The sequence below is a fragment of the Octopus sinensis genome, linkage group LG19, assembly GCF_006345805.1.
Source record: "Octopus sinensis linkage group LG19, ASM634580v1, whole genome shotgun sequence".
NCBI lineage: Eukaryota > Metazoa > Mollusca > Cephalopoda > Octopoda > Octopodidae > Octopus > Octopus sinensis.
The window spans coordinates 13,896,293-13,921,080 of NC_043015.1; the positions used below are offsets into that span (position 1 = coordinate 13,896,293).

Below are 24,788 nucleotides of genomic sequence, written 5' to 3' on the forward strand. Positions count from 1 at the left end.
GTCAGCAACCTGCAGTGCATCTTCTGAATATTTCCTGGCAAAGTATGCACTCTGTTAAGCTAATTTAGTGATTCTCAATTAGTTTTTCCCTATCAACCTCTTTGATTCCTATTTTACTCAGATCAACCCTCAGAGCCATTCAATGTTTAAAAAAATTATTAGGAATTATATAAAATAAGAGTTAAAATACTTTGTGTATTATAGAAGTATAACCGATTCATTGCACATAAATCTTAACAACAAAATCTTATATGGACTCCCAAGTATCATATGGACCTCAATTGAGAACCATTGCATTTGATACACAATGTGACAGCAAAATCTTCATATATTGATCCTCCCACTTGTTATTACTTCATTCCAATCATGTCCTAAACCCCAAGTATAACTTGTATCACTTGCATGTTATCTTATTTTACCTTATATTTCTTTCCAGGGAATATATGCCTGCCAACGTCCTGCCTATCTATTTGAATGACAGTGTTCCATTTCGGAAAGACGGACAGTGATGTTTTTTTTTTTTTTGTTGGGGGGTTTTTTTTGTTTATTTTGGTGCAACACTTACTTCCATTTTTTTGTTTAAATTTTTCCTGTTAAGGGATTTTCCCTTTTTTTATTTAAATTTTTATTTTCTTGGTCATTCACCGCAAGCTAAATCAGGGAAAATGGCTAACAACGGTCAATGAATATATTGCTGTTAGCCAAATAGAAGAATATATACCAGCTGCCTACCAGCCATGATGTCGTGACTGAAGACACTCTTTGTCTTTCCATAAACTTTTTATCATCCTCCACTAACTGTGGCAACTATTTTGTAATGAAACTGTCAAAAGTTACTCATTGCCTTTGTCAAAATCTCTCTCCACAAGTCTCTAAAGAGAATTTGGCAACAGCTGGTGCACCAGCAATAAATGTGTTTCTTTTTGACTGAACTTGCTGTAAACTCGAACTTGTATATCAGAACATTATATAGACAGATGCTTATTTTTCTACACTTTCAAACACAATTCTTGTTCAAAATTGTCTTTATTTTATTCAAACTTCAGAACCATTTCTAAAATAAAGAAAAGAAAACAAAAAAATTTGATATTTCACTCAAAAATATTAAACATATTTTCATATTCTTCATTTTGCTTATATTTTGGTTTTTAATTTCTTTTTAGAATTATATTTCTAACCAAAGCATTCCATTCAGAGGTTATTAGGTTTTATGCCATCTTGATTTTTTATTTTTTTGTAGCTTCATATACAATCTTTTGTTTATCCAAACCAACAATATTTGTTTATTAAGCTTTTTGGCTACTTTTATCTTTTGACAACTTAACTTGTTCTGTTCTGTTCTGTTATATTCAGATCCAAGTGAATTGTTGCTTATAGGATTCTTTTAGAGTCTTAAACTTATGGTAATCTGTTGATGTCAGATCCGTCCTGTGCTTATTCTAGCCATGTGATTTAATTTATCTAATCATACTATTAGACAGTAGCAGTGAAGAGTAAGCTTCAACATAAAGTTCTTATTATTGCTGTGTTAGGTTTAATTTTGAAGCAATGCTTTGTTTTATAAACAGAGTTGCTGTATTCCTTTGGAAATATACTGCTATAAATAGCAGATTATTCTGGACGTATTTTTAGAGTTTTTCCTTCAGTTCAGTACAGAGAAGGTACACTGTATTTTCTATGATTTTTAAAGTTGCAGTTAAATGAGTTTCAATTAAAATATTTTGTTATTGAGTCTGTTGATAAATGTTTATTTTAATCAAGATTGTAAGAAAAATGACTAAAAACATTTCTTAAGATAGATTAACTTAAAGCTTTTTTTTATCTTTATCTTCCCACTAAGATATAAGTGAGGATGGATGTTTTCTTCTCTGAACAAAATAAGCAGCTGCTTATTTTAGGTGGAAACCATCTAAATGTAGTATCTCCGGAAATGTTTGGTTTAAGCAAGTTATGTTATTGCAGAAGATCAGAGTTGTATGTTTGTTATCTTAACTGAGGTCTTTTACATTTTGGTGGTTAACAGAAGATCAAGAAGAGAACAGTAACAGGGCAAAGACTGTTTAAAAAAAGCAGGTTAACATGGATGAACTTGTAGTTTATGCTTCATGTGTTGGAGTTGTCATTCCTGGATCTGATATATGCCTTAGATTCTTGGACGTTATAGATTTATTATTTATTTTAGGGGTAGAATTTAGATCAAATGAACATTTAAAGAAGGATATGGGAACAATAATGGTTTAAAATTTATAACAACAAAATCTATGTCAACATACAAAAAGTACTTATTTTTTACTTCGACACATTGAAGTTCCTTACTGATATAGTTGGTCTTTACATCTGTTATATAATCTTGTGTTAGATATTGTTGATGATGAAACGATCTTAAGCCTTATCCCTTTGTTTATCATATCTTTGTTGTTCTTGTTCATTCTATTTCCTCTCATCTAAATCTGAAGACGTTAAGTTGCCAAAAGTCTAAGTTGTTTAAATTTAGTCATAATCATAATCATCGTCATCATCTTCATTGTTATCATCATCATTACCACCTCCACCACAATTCTAGTGATAGCTGGAGAAATACTGGATTTGTGGATTTTGATTCATAAGTTCATATTCTACTGTTAGCACTCTGATGTGTCCCTTTAGAAGCCACCTTGAATTTTACAATGACATGACCCCTAATTAAACAAATTATTATTAATTACACACACACAAAAAAAGTAGCCACAATATCTTGCTTTAATTTTTTTTATTTTCTTTTGCTATTATTTGCCATTTGTTTATTATGTTATCTGCCATTCTTGCTTTTTTTTTTCTTTTGAAATATACAATATCAAGAATAAAAGAAACACATGATAAAGAAACTATTTTTCTAAACCCTTCAATTTTTTTTATTCATGAATGAAATTCATTGATTGAACATGTCTTGTTTTCTGTGTTTGTAAGTTCTTCTGTTGTCTGGTCTCAACTTCTGTTGATTGTAGATTTGTTGTTGTTGACTCTTGTTATTTTGCTGTTGGTTAAATTGAATCAGCTCTTCTTAAGCTGACCTATGGCATAGCCATATGAGATCAACTGAAGCATTTGGTTACTATTTGCAGCTGTGCTCATCCTAATTTTATTGTAACCATGTTGTCCTAATATTTAGGACTTAAACCATATTTTATCAACATCTGGAAGTTTATTGGATTAAACAATGAAAATGTTGATCAATTACATAGAATTTCAGTTATTAGTTCATCCTGTTACACTAGATCGTGTGTTGCAAATTGCATGATCCCAGCTAAGTGGAGAAATTAGAATAGCTGCATCACTTATTTAGAGATAGAAGTTAAATGGTTGCAGCCAATGGTGTTCTCTCAAACAAGACACTGATCTTGGGTGGAGTGTCACAGGGATCTGTCTTGGAGACTTGGTTGTTTGTGAAGGCTCTATAAGATATGCACTCAGTGGTAACAGCAGGAGTATACAAGTTTGAGAGTAAACATTGGATTAACAAAGCTTGATTGTTCAGCCAATGTAGTTATGTTTATGTATGAGTGAATATATATATATATATATATATAGGCGCAGGAGTGGCTGTGTGGTAAGTAGCTTGCTAACCAACTACATGGTTCCGGGTTCAGTCCCACTGCGTGGCATCTTGGGCAAGTGTCTTCTGCTATAGCCCCGGGCCGACCAATGCCTTGTGAGTGGATTTGGTAGACGGAAACTGAAAGAAGCCCGTCGTATATATGTATATATATATATATATGTATGTGTTTGTGTGTCTGTGTTTGTCCCCCTAGCATTGCTTGACAACCGATGCTGGTGTGTTTACGTCCCCGTCACTTAGCGGTTCGGCAAAAGAGACCGATAGAATAAGTACTGGGTTTACAAAAGAATAAGTCCCGGGGTCGAGTTGCTCGATTAAAGGTGGTGCTCCAGCATGGCCACAGTCAAATGACTGAAACAAGTAAAAGAGTATATATACACACACGAGCTTTCTGTCTGACGTTGTACTCGTCGGACTTTCTATTTCAAGGTATTTCTCGTTTAGTAATGACGTGAGGATCTTGTCAATCTCTTGCACCAGTGTTGAAAATGTAGGCCGGTCTTCCGACTTTTGTGTCCAGCAATTTTGCATTATACTATACATTTCATCTGAAGAATATGGTGGCTGTTCCATTCTGTGGCCGTCTCGCAGCAACTTGAACAGCTCTTCTACTGGGATTGAGGGATAAGGATTGCCTCCTAATGTGAATATTTCCCACTGAAGGATTCCATAAGACCACACATCACTTTTTGTGGTATATTTTTTGTCAAATAAAGCTTCTGGCGCCATCCATTTCACTGGCAACTGACCATTTGTAGTTTTCTTGTAATAATCAATATTTTGAAGATGCCATGTCAATCCAAAATCTGCAATCTTTAATACATAATTTTCTGCTACTAATGCATTATGTGCAGCAAGATCTCTGTGAATACAATTTTTTTATACTAAATATTCCATTCCTCTTGCTACTTGATAGGAGAATGAAATGAGGTCTTTCTGAGTGAGAGATCTGGAAGCTACGGGTCGTTCGTAGGTATCTCCTCACCCTACAGGAGGTCGATGGTCACATAGAAAATCTCTAAGGTTACCATGGGGAGCATAAACAACAATAACCATATTTGATATAAGTGACCAGTTGATTAGTTTCTCTCAGTGTGGTAATAATATCTTGTTTGTGTCAGTCAATGTAGTATGGTTGTGTAGCCATGATATCAGGTTAAATTTGTTTGTGAACATAGTTGTGTGAGCTATTTTGATGTGAATATGAAAACAATGTTTCCATTTGCTGTGAGTTTGTTTTATTTGTGTGACTAATTTTGTCTTGAGTTAGTACTTCTCATTGAAAATATTTCTTCCCTGCCTTTAGTCTGGTTCTTCAAACTTTTATTTAGGACTTCATTCATTAGATAGTTTAAAAACAAACTCATAAATCTATGACTAAATGCAGTTCATTCCTCGCAATAAAAGTCAATGCTATTGTCCCAAATTATTTTCTTTCTGCTCACACATTTGTCAATATAATCATCATCATCAATTTCAGTAATGCTGTTACATTCATTTCCACACAGTGGTACATTTCATCTGAGAAGAATTCATCTAAGATAACTTGGACTTTAGCCAGAAACATTAAAGTGAGATTAAAACAGAACACCATTTTCCATTTATTTATGCATTTAATTTTTGTTTCCCAATTCATTCATTAATACTAAACTTAATGTTAAGTGACCTATCATGGAATGGTATTGAAAAAACAAAAAAACGTTTTGTGTCATTTTAACAAGGGAGCCAACTGTATCTTTGTTCATAGAGAATGAATGTCTTCGTTTGTAATGTTGATGAAATTCATGTAATTCACCTCTTGTTAATCTTTCCTTTTTCAGAAAACCTGTAGCTAATTACTTGTTGAAAAATAATCTCCTTATCATGTATTTTAAATCTTCTGTAAATAAATATTTTCATGGTTTGAGATTTTTGTCTTTTACACACAAATGCTAGCATGTATTGGGTCAATTTAAAGATATTGACATCAGCTTGTTCTTGGAACATATGTTTTCTGTGTTTAGATAGCTATTTTATCAAGGATTTGGTACTTTATCTATGTACCTGCACAGCGCACTATCACCCACATATACATTCATTTATCAGACATTTCTATCTTAATGTAAATCAGTTTTTAAAATTTGTATATATTTATGCCCTGTTAAAGGAAATTCCTTATAACTGCTAGACTCTAATCACTAACTACTTAAAATAGGTAGTACCTATGTTACATTAAGCTGAAATTGAGACAAATGAAGTAATGTGCTGTGCTTAGGAAGATAATGCCTACTTATATAGTTGTTTCAAATCACTTCAAGATCTTCAGTACTTAACATAATATTCACTGATAAAGTCTGCACAGCATGGATATATAATATATACACACACAAACGCACACATATTTTCATTTTTTGCATTCATTTTATCGAGCCTGGTGCAGCCATCTGGTTCGCCAGCCCTCAGTCAAAATCGTCCAACCCATGCTAGCATGGAAAGCGGACGTTAAACGATGATGATGATGATGATGATGATGATGATGCTAGCTGGGGATTTTACAGCTGAAAGCCCTTCCTGTTGCTAACCCTTACCTGCTTTACAAGTAAGGATCCTCTTATTTCACACATCTTCAAAAGTACAAAAACTAGTGGGTGGTATGTTGACAGGAGAAACAAAATCACTGTCCTAGCTGAAAGTCTTTCAGAGAAGTGCAAATGTAAACACACACACACACAGGTATTTTATAAACTTTTGAGAGAATGTGAAATAATTCTTTGTTTCGAATCTTGAGGCTCTCGTAAAGCTATAAGCAATAGCATGTTATTATTAGGTTGAAAAATTCTTTCGGAAAGAAAAAGTCAAAGGTTAGCACAGTAGAACATCTGTCATACAGGAGATTTAGAGATTTCCCATGGGTATATGTATATCGCACGTGCGTGTGTGTCTGTATGTATATATATATATATATAAAATCTGTTTCAGTCATTTCTCTGCAGATATGCTGGGCAACCAATTTGAAAGGTTTTAGTCAAATTGATATCAGTACATTTTTTTAAAGTCTATTACTTATTTTGTTGGTCACTTTTTGCCAAACCACTAAGTTATGCAGATGAAAACAAACCAACACTGGTCATGAAGTGATGGTGGTGAGGACAAACAAATGCACACATGATGGGCTTCTTTCAGTTTTCATCTTATAAATCCACTCACTAGGTATTGGTCAGCTCAGGGTAATTGTAGAGGACACTTGCCCAAGGTGTCACAGTATGACTGAACCCAGAACTGTGTGGTTGTGAAGCAAACTTCTTACCACACAGCCACATAAATATATATGTGAGTCAAGTACACCAACATCAAAATCAATGGAAACTGCAGTTGTGATCCCTGTGCCGATGGCACGTAAAATGCACCATCTGAACGTGGCTGATGCCAGCGCCGCCTAGACTGGCTTCTGTGCCGGTGGCACGTAAAAGGCACCATCCGAATCATGGCCGATGCCAGCGCCACCTTGACTGGCTTCCGTGCCGGTGGCATGTAAAATGCACCAATCCGATCGTGGCCATTGCCAGCCTCTCCTGGCACGTAAAAAGCACCCACTACACTCACGGAGTGGTTGGCGTTAGGAAGGGCATCCAGCTGTAGAAACACTGCCAGATCAGACTGGAGCCTGGTGCAGCCTTCTGGCTTCCCAGATCCCCAGTCGAACTGTCCAACCCATGCTAGCATGGAAAACGGACATTAAACGATGATGATGATGATGATGACACATACATAATATCTTAGATACAAACTTATGTATATGTGTGTGTGTGTGTATATATATATATATATATATATATATATATATAGGCACATAAAGATACGTTTACAAACTTATATGCACAACAATACATATACGCACATATTTACACATGTATACATAAGCATAAGATGACACAGGAGACATATACAGACAACATACCTGTACATATATTGCAGGCTGGGCTGGTAATGAAAGTAGGCAGAGAAGCATATTGTGCAAGTCTTCAATAGAGCTGGTTGTGGACATGAATGTGAAGGAGAAATAAACACCACTATTTCCTCTTAAAATTCTGAATGACTCAAACACTTGAATATTTCTACATTTGAAAGACTTAAATCAACACTTCAAGAATGGGAGTGAAGTACAGACTAGATAATAATATTAACAAAATATGTACCTCTCACTCCCTAAGTTTGGTGTGAGCCCTTCAAGGATCATCCAGTATAGGTCATTATGTATGTTACCCTGTATTGTATTCAAGGGTAGGGTTTTAATGTTTTCAGCCTCTCCTGGTAACTTCCTGTTGTACTGAGGTGATCAACTTCATGATGTGTCATTGGATTTCTGCTAGGCCTGCTGTTAGTTTTAATACTATTTGGTTACTATAGTAATGAATAGTAATTTAGGTAGTTAAGGGACAAATGTTCTCCCTCAAAGCAGCACAGTTTCCTGTATTTCTCTCATGTGAATTTCAGGATCTGCCCTACTATCACTATATACTCCATTGTCATCGTGGTAAAATGTACATGGAAAGATACATCATATCTGCCCTCAGGTCACACACACAGAGCAACTCTGGAACTGCAATCCCTCCAAATCTTGTGTATCTCACTTGCCGAATGTTTGTGGACTGATAACAAAGATCTTGTAATTTTCCAGTGATTAATCATATGTTATTGTCTTCAGCCCACTTGTAGATTGTATTAAGATCATGTTGTTCTTTATTGCCTGTTATAGTTTGATATCATCAGCATAGCTAGTGAGGGTGCCTGTTTGTATAACTGAGTGCATATCTTATAGAGCCTTCACAAACAACCAAGTCTCCAAGACAGTTCCCTGTGACACTCCACCCAAGATCAGTGTCTTGTTTGAGAGAACACCATTGGCTGCAACCATTTAACTTCTATCTCTAAATAAGTGATGCAGCTATTCTAATTTCTCCACTTAGCTGGGATCATGCAATTTGCAACACACGATCCTTGATCAACTTCATTGAAAACCTTCCCAGAGTCAAAAGTATTTCAGCACTCAGTCATATTGCTGCATCTTTCAGGTTTAAGCCTTTAGCATTCAGGTTATTCTGTAGAATGTAATGCTTATCTATTCACATTGTTTTCAATTAATCATTCATTAACTTGTAGCTTTGAGATTTTGATGACATGATTGTTATATATTTAGAATTTCCGTCCAACCCATGCTAGCATGGAAAACAGACGCTAAACGATGATGATGAATGTCATTTTAGAGTAAGTGTGAGAGGCTGGTTTGAACATAAAACAGGTAGAATATTTGGGCCAGTTTGAATAGTAAAGGATTAAAGCCATGCTGAATGTAATTAGTTTTCTTCTGATAATTCATTCTATGACATTGCTGACTGTAATTACTAGCATCTTATCTGCCTCCACATTTTTGAACAAGGAATATTATACCTGTCTTTGACTTTTGGGGGGAATTCACACTTATCAAGAAATTTGAATGAGTGGTTGAGGTGGGATAAAAAAGGAGAGCTGCAGGGGAGAGGGATAAGGTGTGTAATCCTCGCACACATAGGTGAGAAAGTCCAAGTTAGAAAATATGTGAAGTGAATTTACATCCAAAAGTGTGCAAGTTTTGAGAAGAAAGATGGTCTTCTGTTTCATCTGGAAGCAAGAGGTAGGAGATCCAAAAGGATAGGTATTTAGAGCTTTATCTATTTTGCACCATTAAAAATGAATTATTTTCATGTCTCCTGAAGTTTCTAAATTCTTATGACATAAATATTAATTACATATATATATAGAGAGAGAGAGATTTTCAAAAAAGACATTTTGTAAAAAAAAAAAAGATAGAAAGTAAAGAAAAAATGAAAAGCACAAAACTTAGACCTATAAAGTTGTTTGCATTAAGAAGAGAATTTAGCTATAAATAAATCCTGAAGTTTTTAGTTTCTTATGACATAAATATTAATTACATATATATATATATATATATATATTATATATATATATATATATATATATATATATATATATGTAATTAATATTTATGTCATAAGAATTTAGAAACTTCAGGAGACATGAAAATAATTCATTTTTAATGGTGCAAAATAGATAAAGCTCTAAATATCTATCCTTATATATATATACAAATGTATAATATGTATACATGCATTCATACACACACACGCATATATATATATATATACACATAAAATACACCAATCTGACTGTGGCCGTTGCCAGCCCCGCCTGGCACCTGTGCAGGTGGCACGTAAAAAGCACCCACTACACTCACGGAGTGGTTGGCGTTAGGAAGGGCATCCAGCTGTAGAAACATTGCCAGATTAGACTGGAGCCTGGTGCAGCCTTCTGGCTTCCCAGAACCCCGGTCGAACCGTCCAACCCATGCTAGCATGGAGAACGGACGTTAAACGACGATGATGATGATATATATACTTATTTGCATACTATATACTTATGTGTATATCTATCTTGTGTAATCAACCAGACAACTTGATGCTATACATCACTGGTCACAATGCACTTTGCATCACTTTTAGCATTTGAATGATGCCAACCCACTGGCTAAGCAAGCAGGTCGACATTCCCCCTGTTGCAGGGTTACCTGTTTACAGTTGAGTGGACTGGAGCAACATGAAATGAAGTATTTTGCTCAAGAACACAAGACACAGTTGGTCTGGTAATTGAAACCATGATCTCACAATTGTAAGTGTACATATATATCCATGGCAGAGTTTCAGTAAAATATTAAATGCTTTCTCCAAGTACCTGTTTGGAACCAATTTGTCTTACCCTTTGATAGTTTATCCCTTCTGTCAGAAGATCACTTAAAATTCTGAAATAATTACAAAGAAAAAAAAAGTGAACAACAAAATATCACCATCATAACCTATTTCTTTATTACCCACAAGGGGCTAAACATAGAGAGGACAAACAAGGATATCACCATCATAACCATTTAACGCCCTCCTTCCATACTGACATTGGTTGGATGGTTTAACAGGAGCTGGCAAGCCAGAGAACTGTGCCAAGTTCCATTGTGTGTTTCAGCATGGTTTTTACAACTGGGTGCCCTTCCTAACACCAACCATTTTACAGAGTATATTGGGTGCTTTTTACATGGACCAACACTGGTAAGGTCTCAGTAAAATACAACACAAAGATCCCTTGACTGAGAGGCAGAGTAATATTAAGGGAAGTGCAGCTTTGTGATAAGGGGTTGAAATATGCTAGAGGCATAGAAACAGGTGTTTTGCTGAAGAGGAGATTTATGGCTACCTCAGGAAAGAGAGAAAGCAGGATGGTAGTGAAGATGTGTTGTGCTAATATCCCAGATATTGCTGTTATCTATTTAAATGAACTCTAATCATTGATAGCAATAAGTAATGACATAATAGTGATGTGTAGCCTTGAACCTCTCTGTCCTAGATAAAATAATGCTTTATAAAAGACACAAGGTTAATTCATGAAAAGTGGAGCTGGATCTATGCCAAACTATTCTGTCACCTTGAGTCAATCAACCTTCACACATTTCCACAGAAAGATAAAATTTCTACCTTAGATTTTCAAAAAGACATTTTGTAAAAAAAAAAAAAAAGAAAAAGAAAATAAAGAAAAAATGAAAAGCAACAAACTTAGACCTATAAAGTTGTTTGCATTAAGAAGAGAATTTAGCTATAAATAAATACCGCCAAAAATGTATAAAATAGAGAACATTGTAGCCCTCTTATCTAGGAAGATGGTAATTCCAAATAAGGACTGACTTGGACTATCACTCTCTGTCCATCCTAGCCAGCATGGAAAATACACATAAAATGATGATGACTGTGATCCAATTTAAATTAAGTTTGACAGTTTTGTTAGTATTTAAAACAATGAACTGGTTATGAACTAACAGTGAACTCTGAACTGTTATGAACAATTAACTATTATGTTTGCATATTGTCATGTTTTTTCTTAAAACAATTTGTATAAAATCTGTGACCCTGAAAGGTTAAGAGTGCACTGCACTCCTCTGAGTTTTGCACCTTTTGTGGTTCGCTAATTGTCCTAATGTCAGCATCTGGTTCTGGGGAGGGGACATCTAATGCATTCATTTGACCCAGTGTTTCACTGATACTTACTGAAGGAAGGGCAGAACATTTTATGTTTTATCTTTTACTTGTTTCAGTCATTAGACTGCAGCCATGCTGGGACCCCACCTTGAAGAATTTTAGTCGAATGACTCGACTCCAATACCATTTTGTAAAGTTGGGTACTTATTCTATAAATCTTTTTTGCCAAACCACTAAGTTACAGGGATGCAAACAAACCATCACAAGTTGTCAAGCAATGGTGGAGGACAAACACAGACACAAAGACACATACACATAGATTTATATATATATATACACCAGGCTTCTCTCAGTTTCCATCCACCAAATTTGCTCACAAGGTATTGGCCAACTTGAGACTATCATAAAAACATTCGCCCGATGTGTAACATAATAAAACTGAATCCAGAACCATGTGGTTGGGAAGCAAACTTCTTACCACACAGACATGCCTGAACCTAAAACGAGACCACTTCCTCCTCCTTGGTGGCAATTGAACTCCAAACATAAAAGAAGAATGGACTAGACCAACTCACCATTAAGATTATGACATACTGAATAGCAAACCAATGTGCACTCCTAAATGGACCATCAGCATATTAAAAATAACAGCCAAATCTCTCAACTTATAACCATTAGACAAGAAAGACTGACACCTTCAATAATGTCATCTGAGATAAACGATGGGATGGTCATAGCCGGAATGACTTTTGATTAGAAGACATCTCAGCTAGGGCTCACATGGAGTTAAATAACAACTACTTATTTTTTCTCAAAATATTAGCGACATCAAATCATTATAAATAATAATAATAATAATAATAATAATAATGATAATAATAATAATAATAATAATAATAATAATAAAGCAGCTATGGCTAGGAATCAAAGCCAAGTAATGGGTACTAATGGGTACTACTTCCTGGGAACATATCTTTTCTGTACTGTCTACCTCCTTGGCAGATACATTAAGGTCCAAGACCAAGAAATGAGAATTTGTGGTTTTTATGTATTTCTCAAGAGCATTAATGGAATAAGTGAAATGAAATAACTATAATCATAATTTAATCTGGCAATATCCAGCCTAAATATTCTGCATGTTTTATGTTAAAGCTGACGAGATCCAACCTCTCACACCTACCTTACAATGTCATCCTAAAAATATACAAGTACACCATTTAAATCTTGAAGCTTCAAGATAATGCATGATTAATTCAAAACAACCTGAATAAATAAGTAATTCATTTGACAAAGAAATCTGAATGCTGAAGAGTTAAATTCATGTTTCAGAATAGTCTTGCCAGGAATTATGTTCCTAGTTTACAATGCTTGTTACCCTTGAAAGTATTAGTTGTTATTTAGCCCCAGTTCAGCACTAGATGAGTAAACCTGAAATAAAAAGTGTTTAGACATATCTGACATAGTGGTTCTTTTTTCTTTAAAGCAACAGAAGTGTGGTGGAAAAGTATAATGTATCACTTCCACTTGCTCAAACTGCTATCATTTTATTTGGCAGCCATGGAAGAATTTCATTTTAAAAGGCCAGTTTCTCAACATCATTCTGTTTAAATGGGAAGGTTGGCTTATAACCAGTTGTTTAGAATTCTTGTTTTTTAGACAAGAGTAATTGAATGTAACAATATGTCTACTAAATGTAAATACAATCGGACCTCATCATAATCATCATCATCATTTAATGTTTGTTGTCCATGTTGGCATGGGTTGGATGGTTTGACCAAAGTTGGCAAGCTGGAACACTGCACCAGACTCCAGTCTGATTTGGCATGGTTTCTACGGCTGGAGGCTCTTCCTAATGCCAACCACTCTGAGAATGTAATGGGTGCGTTTATGTGACACCGGTATCTGCCACAACTCCAATTTTGCTTAACTTGATGGGTCTTCTTCTCAAGCATGACATAATGCCAAAGGTCTTGTTTATTGCCTCTGTGAGGCCCAACATTCGAAAGGAGCTCAGCCACTTTGCTTCCATGGGGCTCAATGCTTGAAAGGTGCTTTAAATGTCTTGGTCATTGCCTCCGAGGCCCATATCTGTCACAACTGCGATTATACTTGGCTTGATGGGTCTTCATCTCAAGCACAACATAACTGCCAAAGGTCTCAGTCATTGCCCCTGAGAGGTCAACACTCGAAGGAGCTCAGCCACTTTGCCTCTGTGAGGCCCAATGCGCGAAAGCTGTTCAAAGATGTCAGTCATTGCTGCCAAAGGTGCTTCTTACGTACCATGGGCATGGGTACCAGTTATGTGACACCAGCATCATCCATGACTGCGATTTCACTTGGCCTCATATATGTATATATGATGAACTGTAGAAACTTTGATTAACTGAGATTATCCATGCTTTTTCTATACATAATTCTGTGATGCAACTGGATAATAATGTTTCCTGGAGTCTTTAGGCATTTTGGGTCTTTCAACATCAGACACCTTCATCCAGGTGATCCAGCCAGAGTTGAGTAAGTCCTAGCTTGTGTCTAGTTCACACTACCCCCAGACAAAAACTCCATCTTAAGATGTTTAAAATCTAAAAATATCAAAACAATATGAAAAACAAGTTTATTGTTATTATTTTTTTCTCTTAATCACTCAGAGGAGGAAGGGTAATGCCAATGGCTGATGCTGAAGTCTCGTAACTGGTACCCATGCCGGTAGCATGTAAAAAACACCTTTTGAGTGTTGGGCCTCATGAAGGCAATGACCAAGATCTCTGAAGCACCTTTCGAGCAGTGGGCCTCACAGAGGCAAAGTGGCTGAGCTCCTTTCGAGTGTTGGCCTCTCAGAGGCAATGACCGTGGGAGGAAATTATCATCAAACCAGAGGCCTTGCAACAGTGTGGACACTACCAAAAGCACCCAAGGGCTAAGGGATACTGTTGAATCAAATAACAGGGTGTGGAAGCATGCAAGTGGCTAATATACTGAAAGTAAATGGGTATTTGGAGATATTTAAGTAATTAGTAAATAAAAGGCTGACACACAGCTCAATATTACAGGAAATATAAACTGCTTAGGGATCAATAATGTACTATAACAACTGGTGTTCATGTAATGAAATAGAATTATTACCAAATGTATTCGACCACTATATTGTGAACCATGTTATGGATTTTCATCAATGTTGCTAAATATCTGGTATGCACACACACACACACAATCCTTTTTTGGTCTTATGCCAAGCAAAGAATGGAAGATAACAAGTGGTTCATTTCGAAGAAGCTTTCAATAGTTACTTAACAAAAAATAAAAAAATAAAAGCAAATGCTTAATATAAATGGCACAGTGACAAATGTATGAAGATGATGGTAGGTGTTGAGAAATTGAAAAGCATATTATCACTCCTCATGAAATTATGATTTATCTTATGAAATTCCTATTGTTAAGCATTAATCATTATTGTCAACGACTATTGAAAAGGTTGCAAGATGCAACAAAAATTGTAGAACGAATAAATAACTAAGTGAGTGGAAATTGAACCAGTGAGTGTGTTAAATAATAAGGCACTAAAACAGAATGACTCTCCCCAGACGCAATAAAATTATTGATTTGATTCATCAGTAAATCTGAACTGAATCCAAAGCTGAAGATTCCAAAACTAAAATGCCTTATTAAAGTGTGTATAATATACAGGGTGGGCCAAAAGTCTTGCACCAAAATGTTTGACATTTTTTAATTACATTATTATTGTTATTATTATTATTATTATTATTATTATTATTATTATTATTATTATTATTATTATTATCATTATTATTATCACCATTATTATTATTATTCTTATTTCAACTTTGCCTTTCATCCTCTCAGGGTTGATAAGATAAGTACCATCTGAGTATTGGGGTCAATTTAATCAATTATGCCACTCCCCCAAATTTCATATCTTGTGCCTATTATAGTAGAAAAGATTATGATGATGATTATTATTATTATTATTATTATTATTATTGTTGTTGTTGTTATTAGTTTATTATTAAGGTGATCTCATATCAAGATAAACAGTGCATGACCTTGCAGGTGGGGCCCAGTTAGAATTTTCTTCAGGTTGAATAGCCCATCCCACTCAAAAGGTCCCTGAATAAAGGTTGCTTAAGGATGATGAAGAATGAAACATCTCTGCTTCCAGAGGTGAATTATTCAAATCTCCAAAATTTCCTCTCAACACACGGCTATGATGCTCCCCCACTACTTCTCATGATCAGAGATGCACATATCATCAGCCACTAAGGGACATGCTCAACTAGTTAAGGTCAAACAACTGACAAGCAAATCTGTGGTAATGAGCAGAATATTTGCAGTAGACCATCTTTTATATTAAGACAAAACAATGTACATAGCACTTTCAGTTAGTTAAGATCAGAAGCCATTTATTATTATTATTATTATTAATTCTGTAATTTCCATTATTTTATTTTGTGATGGACTCTCTATATGGTCGTTTCATCTGCTAGAAGCCCTAGTTAAATCTTCCTGTAATAATCCTTTCTGCTATAGGCAGAAGGGCTGAAATTTTGAAGGAAGAGGTGTGAGTCAGTTACATCGTCCCCATTGTGCAATTGGTACTGGTTTTATCTCCTCCGAAAGGATGAAAGATGGAATTTGAAGCGTTGTTTAGTAGTTAGGCGTATTCGGTTCGCGATCGTAATGTTGTGAGTTCGATTCCCGACTGCGCGTTGTGACCTTGATCAAGAGATTTTATTTCACTTTGCTCCAGTCTACTTGTCGCATTCGGTGTCACGCTGAATCTCCCTGAGAACTACGTTAAAGGTTATGCGTGTCTGGAGTACTCAGCCGCTTGCCCGTTGATTTCACGAGCGGGCTGTTCCGTTGACCGGATCAACTGGAACCCTCGACGTCGTTTCATCGTAATCAACGGAATGCCACCTACATGTAATGTAAAGACGGAAGAAAGCTGCTAAGCATTTTGTCCAGCGTGCTATCGATTCTGCCGGCTCGCTGCCTTAAATCTTTCAATAACAATACTCTGACTTTCGCATTTGTCTAACTGATAGTTGAAATTTACATTGATGTCAAAGTTGTGCAAGCAGCAGCCAGCTTGTTTGTTGTATGCAAGGATTTATGAATTAAATTTTTGTTGTTGCTGAAATATTTGGTTCAAAAAATCACAGAATGAGTGACGAAAGAACTTTGGTGAACAAATAAACTAAAATAATAATAATAATAATAATAATTCTTGGTATAAAAGATGGGCTACAACAAATATTCTGCTCAATACTACAGATTTGCTTGTCAGTTGTTTGACCACAACCCGTTGAGCATGTCCCTTAGTAGCTGACGATATGTGCATCTCTGATCACGAGCAGAAGTAAGCAGGGAGCATCATAGCCATGTGTTGAGAGGGATTCTTTGGGGTCTGAATAATTCACCTCTGGAAACATGGGTGTTTCGTTCAACATCCTTAAACAACCGTTATTCAGGGACCTTTTGAGCGGGATAGACTACTCGACCAGATGAAAATTCTAACTGGGCCCCACATGCAAGGTCATGTGCTGTTTATCTTTTTATGAGATCACTATTTGGCGCTCATATTGTTGTGTTGCATGTGCCTAGTGTACCCTTATCAGACGGGTAGTCATGATGGATATACTGGGCTTCGTATATTTTACCCCAGTGTCACTTTGATGTCATGCACTGCTCTCTCACTCAATAATAATAATAATAATAATAATAATAATATGAAAACTAATGTGAAGATGAAATAAATAGTGCGTAAGTTTAATTGGCAAAAGATGACCATCCTCCCCGCCAAATAACAACATGCGTGTGTGTGTGATACAGCATAAATTCAACATCAACCACAAAAATTAACAACATACCAATAAATAAATAAGTAGATAAACATATAAATATATCAGCTGATTACTTGGGCGACTTCAAGAAAAAAAAAAATAATATGAATTTATAAAACTTCGCCAGCCGTCAACGGAAACAATACCAGCAGCTGACCGGCGAAAGTGAAAGTGAAGTCGTACATTCATTGATCTAAATTAACTCTGATACATCTAAATAATATATATATATAGGCGCAGGAGTGGCTGTGTGGTAAGTAGCTTGCTTACCAACCACATGGTTCCGGGTTCAGTCCCACTGCGTGGCATCTTGGGCAAGTGTCTTCTGCTATAGCCCTGTGAGTGGATTTGGTAGACGGAAACTGAAAGAAACCTGTCGTATACATGTATATATATATGTGTGTGTGTTTGTGTGTCTGTGTTTGTCCCCCTATGCTGGTGTGTTTACGTCCCCGTCACTTAGCGGTTCGGCAAAAAGAGGCCGATAGAATAAGTACTGGGCTTACAAAGAATAAGTCCCGAGGTCGATTTGCTCGACTAAAGGCGGTGCTCCAGCATGGCCGCAGTCAAATGACTGAAACAAGTAAAAGAGTAAAGAGTATATATATATATATATATATATATATATATAATATATATATATATATAAATAAAATCACAATATTTGACGACATATAAAACGCTCCTCACCCCCCAAAAAATTGTTTTAAAAAATCGTTCCGGCTCCAATAAGCAAGTTGCGGTTCTCATAAGCTTTAATGCACTAAAAACTTATTTTTCCTGAATATACTCCGCTGAAATTGTGGCTCGTTGAATATGCCCGTGCGTCTTTCATGGCATCAAATACGGTATAACTCTGGCCATAGAACATTGTAAAATGTAAAAAAGAATGACATGTATACGCATATAAATGGAAGCACGCGCATGGGGATACACGTAAGTATATTCTTTTAGTTTGGTTTAGAAACCGTGATTAAAGTCTTTCTCTAACACTGCTTTCAGGTCATGCCATAATTTCTTTGTCTTACTGTCAACTTCTGATATAAATGTGTGTGTGTGTGTGTGTGTGTGTGTGTATGTGTGTGTGTGTGTGTGTGAGCGTGTGTAGTGCACGTGTGTATGTATGTATGCATGCATGTATGTATGTATGTGTACTCTCATACAAACCTCCCTCTATACAAACCGTTTCCACTCCACCACGCTCATATAAACTTCAAATGCAAATTATCTCCTGTCGTTTCAAAATAACAAAATCCACGGCTTTAATAATGTTCAGTATACTTCATACAATGCGTTTCATACTAACTCCTATACCCAACAAACTCTTTCAATCTCTTTCATCTCTTTCTTTGCACCCATGAAACAAACTTATACTAGAAAGTGAAAGTGATATGCTACATTCAAAAGATCTCCAGAGGAAATGAGCCCTAGGTACAACATAGAGTCCATTCCATTTTCAACATCGAATAGTTTCGTTCATTGAATAGTACAGTGATCTGTACACTGAAAAGGTGGCACTTTTTGGATAGCTGGCCCTCGAAGTGCCATCCTCACTTCACGGTACCTTGATACTACTGGGAATACTGAAATACTGCGTCGATTTATTCGACCAAATTTTTCAAGGCAGTGCAATCAGCATGGCCATAGTCCAATGACTGAAACTAGAAGAGAAAGAGCATAAAAGATATATATATATATATATATATATATATATATATATATATATATATATATATATATATATATATATATACGCGAGAAAGAAGCAACAAGAATGGATAGGTTTTTAGTACAATCGTTTCATACAAGGACAGGCTTTATTACAACTTTTACAACTTTTAATAAAGCCTGTCCTTGTATGAAACGATTGTACTAAAAACCTATCCATTCTTGTTGCTTCTTTCTCGCTTATAATCACCCCACATTACTGTATTGTTAAAACAGTATAGTTTTTTTTGGTGCATCTAAGTTAGGTACCATATTCAAGTAAATTCTTTTAAATTAACTTGAATCTTTATTGCTTTTTGAATATATATATATATATATATATATATATATATATAGAGAGAGAGAGAGAGAGAGAGGAGAGAGAGAGAGAGAGAGAGAGAGACAGACAGACAGACAGACAGACAGACAGACAGACAGACAGACAGATAGATAGATAGATAGATAGATAGATAGATAGATAGATAGATAGATAGATAGATAGATAGATAGATAGATTCAATTGAATATGGTACTTAAGTTAAAGGCACCAGAATTTAGTATGGCATTATCCATATAATTCAAAATGGGGTGATTATAATCAAAATAAGCAACAAGGATATCCAGAGGTAATGCATTACCTCTGGATATCCTTGTTGCTTATTTTGATTATATATATATCCATATAGGCGAAGGTAAAGAATATGCACGCCCGGTGTTTAGGGTTTAGGTTTCCGCCGAAAACGAGTGGTGTGCGTATTCTTCATTTGTCATATATATATATATATATATATATATATATATATATATATGTATGTATGTATGTTGCACTTCTACGCTCCACACTTCTGTACCCTGTCTATACCCCGTTCCTTTCTAACGAAATGTGTGACTTCGAGGGACAGCTATTCCAAAACATAGTCTTTGATCTCAGACCTTTTAACAAATAACATATTCTGCGTAGGTTAACAAAAGCACTTTTCCCTTAAAACAAATTCCAACGAATCAGACTGAACTTAAACAGTGACAAAACACGAAAACTATCTGTAAAAGTTTCATTTTGTTTTATTTGATCATTTCTTTTAAATTTAATAAGTAATGTTGTGAGGAAATGTGTATGTGAGTATGTGAGTATGTGTATCTCTGTGCGTAAATCATTTTACTTTTCATTCGATAACCACTGAAATACTGGAAAATGTTTATGTTACAAGCTTTAAAAATATTTAAGCAAAAATTGAAGTATTTGAATCACAATACGCAAGTTTATTTTGATTGTCAAACTGGAAAACAGTTATTTCATCAATTTCAATATATTTTGTCTTTCTCTCTCTTTTTTTTTTTTCTTAATTAAAACAATTACGTTGCGGTAGAATGTCACATCAACTATATTGTTATATCTACATTCGTTTAATTATTATTTTTTTCAACAAAACGATATTGCAAATGATGTAAGCATGTTTTATTTACCATTTTTCAGTTTTTTCCTCGTTCTCTTTCTCCGTCTCTTTGTTCCTCTCATCTTCACTCGGTCTCCTCCCCACCCCCATACAACTTTTTTTTTTTCAATGATGTTGTCATTAGCCAAACATTTTTCTTTTTCTTCAACTGATCATATTATTGTTTGGTTTGTTGGTATCAACCAAATCCCGAAACTTTTTTCTCTCCACAAATCCTTTCTTCTATTTAGTTTGGTTTTTAAATTTTTTTCCCCTTTCGTTGTATTTTTACAAACAAATTTCAGTAAAATTTCATGCTAAAATTTATTTACCTCTTCGAAACAGCTGAATTTTTTTTTTTTTCCGGCTTTTTCACCCCACCCTCAGCAATTTATTCCAAACGAGATAAAAAAAAAAAAAAAACACATTAAGAGTTATTTCCCTTAAACTCTAAACTCATTATGTTCATGATGTAATTATTGTATTTTAATGCAGTGCAGTAGTTGTTGGAATTAATAAATATAAATTTTCATAAATGGATTTCTACAAATAATAGACAACACATTTATATTATATATATAATTTCAATTCAATAAATATTCGTTGCATAATTTCCACAGAAAATCCGTTGGTCATAAATTGTCAACAGTGAGACATAGCAAGAATTTGTTTTTGTTTACATTGATTAAAAAAAGAAAAAAGAATAAAAGATTCCTTTTTTTTGCGAATGATATCATATGAAGAGCATATGAAACTGCCTTTTAACTCTCAATTTCTTACGATGAAAACCTTTTCTTTCTCCTTCTTTTTCTTCCAATATACTCTTGAATTTCTGCAAATTGGATAAGAAATTGTTGCTTCAGATTCGACAAAAAGATTTCCTTCTTTTTCGCAAGCTCAATTTCATTCGGGCTTGATCAATTTTTCTTTCTTTTTTTTTTAAAGTCAAATATGTTGTACTCCTACAGACTTTCAAAGATGTATTCCTTTCAATGAGAATCTTAAAATCAATACTGTCACTTTTGGGAACAATTCACTTTCAGTTATCGCCACGAACGTGCTTGTTCTTTGTTTCAAAGCATAAATTCCTTATTTCATGATGTTTACTTTTAAAGCAAGTAAGGTTTTGAAATAAATAAATGCATGTAGAATGAATGACGAATTGAATGTTCATGAAATAAAATCACGCTAAGAAGTTCTTCCTTTCAATAACCTCGCTGTCGAATCTGTGAACCGAATTTTGTTATTTCATAGATACAAGAACCGGGTGAGTCAGTGTGCGCTAGTCCCACGACAAGACTCTTTTTACATTTGCAAGCCACAAAAAGAGTTTGATCAGCTCTACCGACGAACGCATTTGGTGTTGTATGATGCATGCAGGTATATGAGTTGCCTGCCAGTTTCATCTGTATCAGCTGCTTTTTTTGATCCGTGAGACATTGCATTAAAGATTTGATCTCATTGACACTTAACTCGACTCCATCAGTGTTGGCAATTTTTTCTCCGTTAAAGTTATAGATAGCTGCATGTTCGACTTTGCCACGAGCCGTTAGCTTGTACAGGACATCTCGCATCAGCATTTTGAGTTCGGTAAGTTTTTCTCACGAGTTGTAAATTTGTATTTAAAGATGTCTTTGCTCTTCTTAGGTAACAAAGTCGGGAACAGCTGTTATCTCACCAACCTGGCTTATTGCAACTGATAGACTGATTTCAACGCTTTATATTACTCCTATTTAATCTAATCTATTACGTACAGCACACACATACATGCTCAGACACACCTGTTGATTAGCTGAAGTAGGCGTGTTTATATGGGTGTCACACACTGGAATCCTAGTACGAGCGCGAATGAAAAACCCGTTACATATAAAAACAAATAATACACCGGATTTATATCTACAATCACATTATCTCATTCCCCAAATAAGGCTACTCACATTTATTCTGGTACCGTTGTTCGAAAACAAAGAAGGGGAGAAAAATAAACTGTTTTCAGAGCGTGGAAAATAATTTTAATTGATGAAGGCTAATTTTAGATTCAATTTTCTTCAAGAGGATATTCAATATATAGTTCGTTTACCTGCGTAGAAAATAACAGAACAAATTAATGATAATAACAATATGATAACACACACACACACACACGTGCGCATGTGTGGTAAGAAGTTTGCTACCGAACCGCATGCTTCTGGGTTCAGTCCCACTGCATAGCACCTTGGACAAGTGCTTTCTACAATAGCTTCGGTCCTACCAAAGCCTTGTGAATGGATTTGGTCGACGGAAACTGAAAGAAGCCCGTCATATTTATATGTGTGTGTGTGTTTGTGTGAGTGTGTCCCACATCACCGCCTGAGAACCGATGCTGGTGTGTTTACATCCCTGTAACTTAGTAGTTCGGTAAAAGAGACCGATAGAATAAGTGCTAGGTTTGAAGAAGAAAAAAAAGTTACAGGGGTCGTTTCGTTCGATTAAACTCCTTCAAGACAATACCCCAGCATGGCCAACTGAAACATGAAGAATATATACAACCCTACATACTCTTTCTTTCTTTCTTTCTTTCTTTCTTTCTTTCTTTCTTTCTTTCTTTCTTTCTTTCTTTCTTTCTTTTCTTCTTTCTTTCTTTCGCTCTCTCTTTCTTTCCTTCTTTCTTTCTTTCGCTCTCTCTCTTTCTCTTTCTCTCTATCTATCTACCTCTCTATCTATCTATTTATCTGTCTGTCAATTTCTCTATATATACACACACATTCACACACATTCACACACGCACGCACGCACGCACACACACATACGTACATACATATAAAGAAGAAAAGAAAGAAAAAGTACAGTTAATTTCTCTGTCAGATTTTATATCTCTTATTTCCCTCTTTTATTCTTTTACTCTTTGTTCTTCGTTTACATCTCACCTGTCAATGTTTGCTGACACCAAAGTGGTAGGAGTCGTTTCAGATCGCGTACTTCCAAAAAGCTGTCAAAAATATTTATCATTGGGGGAAAACCCCTCGAACTGGAATAAAACACGGAATCACATAGTTATATAGGGAATTTGAGATACCTTTTTTTCTATTTTTGTTTTACTTGTTTTTGGCACTGGACCGCGGCCATGATGAGGCACCGTCTTGAATGAGTTTTTTCGTCGAACAAATCTACCCCACTACTTATTTATTTTAAGTCTGGTACTTATTCTATCAGTCTTTTTCGCCGAGCCCCTAAGTTACAGGGACGTAAACGAACCAATACTGGTTGTGAAGTAGTGGCGGAGGCAAACACAGCACAAACACAGACATACACATTGATGCACACCCATACACATACATGGCCGATTTCTTTCAGTTTCTGTGTACCAAATCCACTCACAAAACTTTGGTCGTCAGCCAGGGACTGTCACAGAAATCACTTGCTCAAGTCGCCAAGCAGTGAACCTGAATCCAAAACCTTGTAGTTTGGAAGCAAATTTTTTAGCTCACAGCGACGCCTGCTCCATTAAAAAAATTATAAGAAGTCTTGAAAGAATGTGTGTAGAACAGTCATGGTCAAACTGCGGCCCACGGGACTTTCTGAATGGCACACACACATTTCAGAAGGAAAATACCATTTTTTAGTTGCGCACCCCGCGAAATGATGACCCATGTCTCCTGCTGCCCACTTCTCCAAAAAGGTTCCCCCTGCCTAGCAGAGAGTCTAGTCTGAGACACGTTGTTTGAATGTAAAGAACGTAGGGCTAGAATATCTTCAAATGATTTTAATTATTTATGTCTAAATATTGGTTTGAAGTTTTGGCACAAAGCCAGCAATTTCGGGGGAGGGGCTAAGTCGGGGGACGGGTAATTCGATTATATCTACCCCAGTGCTCAGCTGTTTCTTATTTTATCAACCCCGAAAGGATGAAAGACATAGTCAATCTCGGCGGAATTTGAACTCAGAACTTAATGACGGACAAAATGCTGCAAAGTATTTTGGCCGACGTGCTAACGATTTTTTAATATATATGTCTAAAAATATTTTAATATTTATGTCTAAAAAACAAAAACAAAGACACGAAGAGACACGTATACGCATCTAAATGGAAGCACGTGCATGTGGATACACGTAAGTATATTCTTTTAGTTTGGTTTAGAAACCGTGATTAAAGTCTTTCTCT

The 24,788-nt window shown here is 35.5% G+C and overlaps 2 protein-coding genes across 5 annotated transcripts in view; one reads left to right on the forward strand and one right to left on the reverse strand.

Annotated features, from left to right (window-relative positions):
• The window catches only part of LOC115222117 (protein O-linked-mannose beta-1,2-N-acetylglucosaminyltransferase 1), a 136,320-nt gene extending 133,601 nt beyond the window's left edge, over window positions 1–2,719 (forward strand). For all 4 annotated transcript variants that reach the window (XR_005003052.1, XM_029792245.2, XM_036511252.1 and 1 more), the window contains one exon: window positions 437–2,719. Coding sequence is in view for 3 of the 4 variants with exons in the window: in XM_029792245.2 (XP_029648105.1) it covers window positions 437–509 (73 nt within the window). In the remaining variant the exon portion in view is untranslated. The remainder of the gene's footprint in view (window positions 1–436) is intronic.
• On the reverse strand, window positions 1,043–22,227 carry LOC115222324 (fibroblast growth factor receptor 2-like). The gene is given in 3 exon segments (XM_036511423.1): window positions 1,043–1,054; window positions 3,980–4,575; window positions 21,861–22,227. Coding segments are annotated over 3 exon segments (975 nt in total).
• Window positions 22,228–24,788: the final 2,561 nt, after the last annotated feature.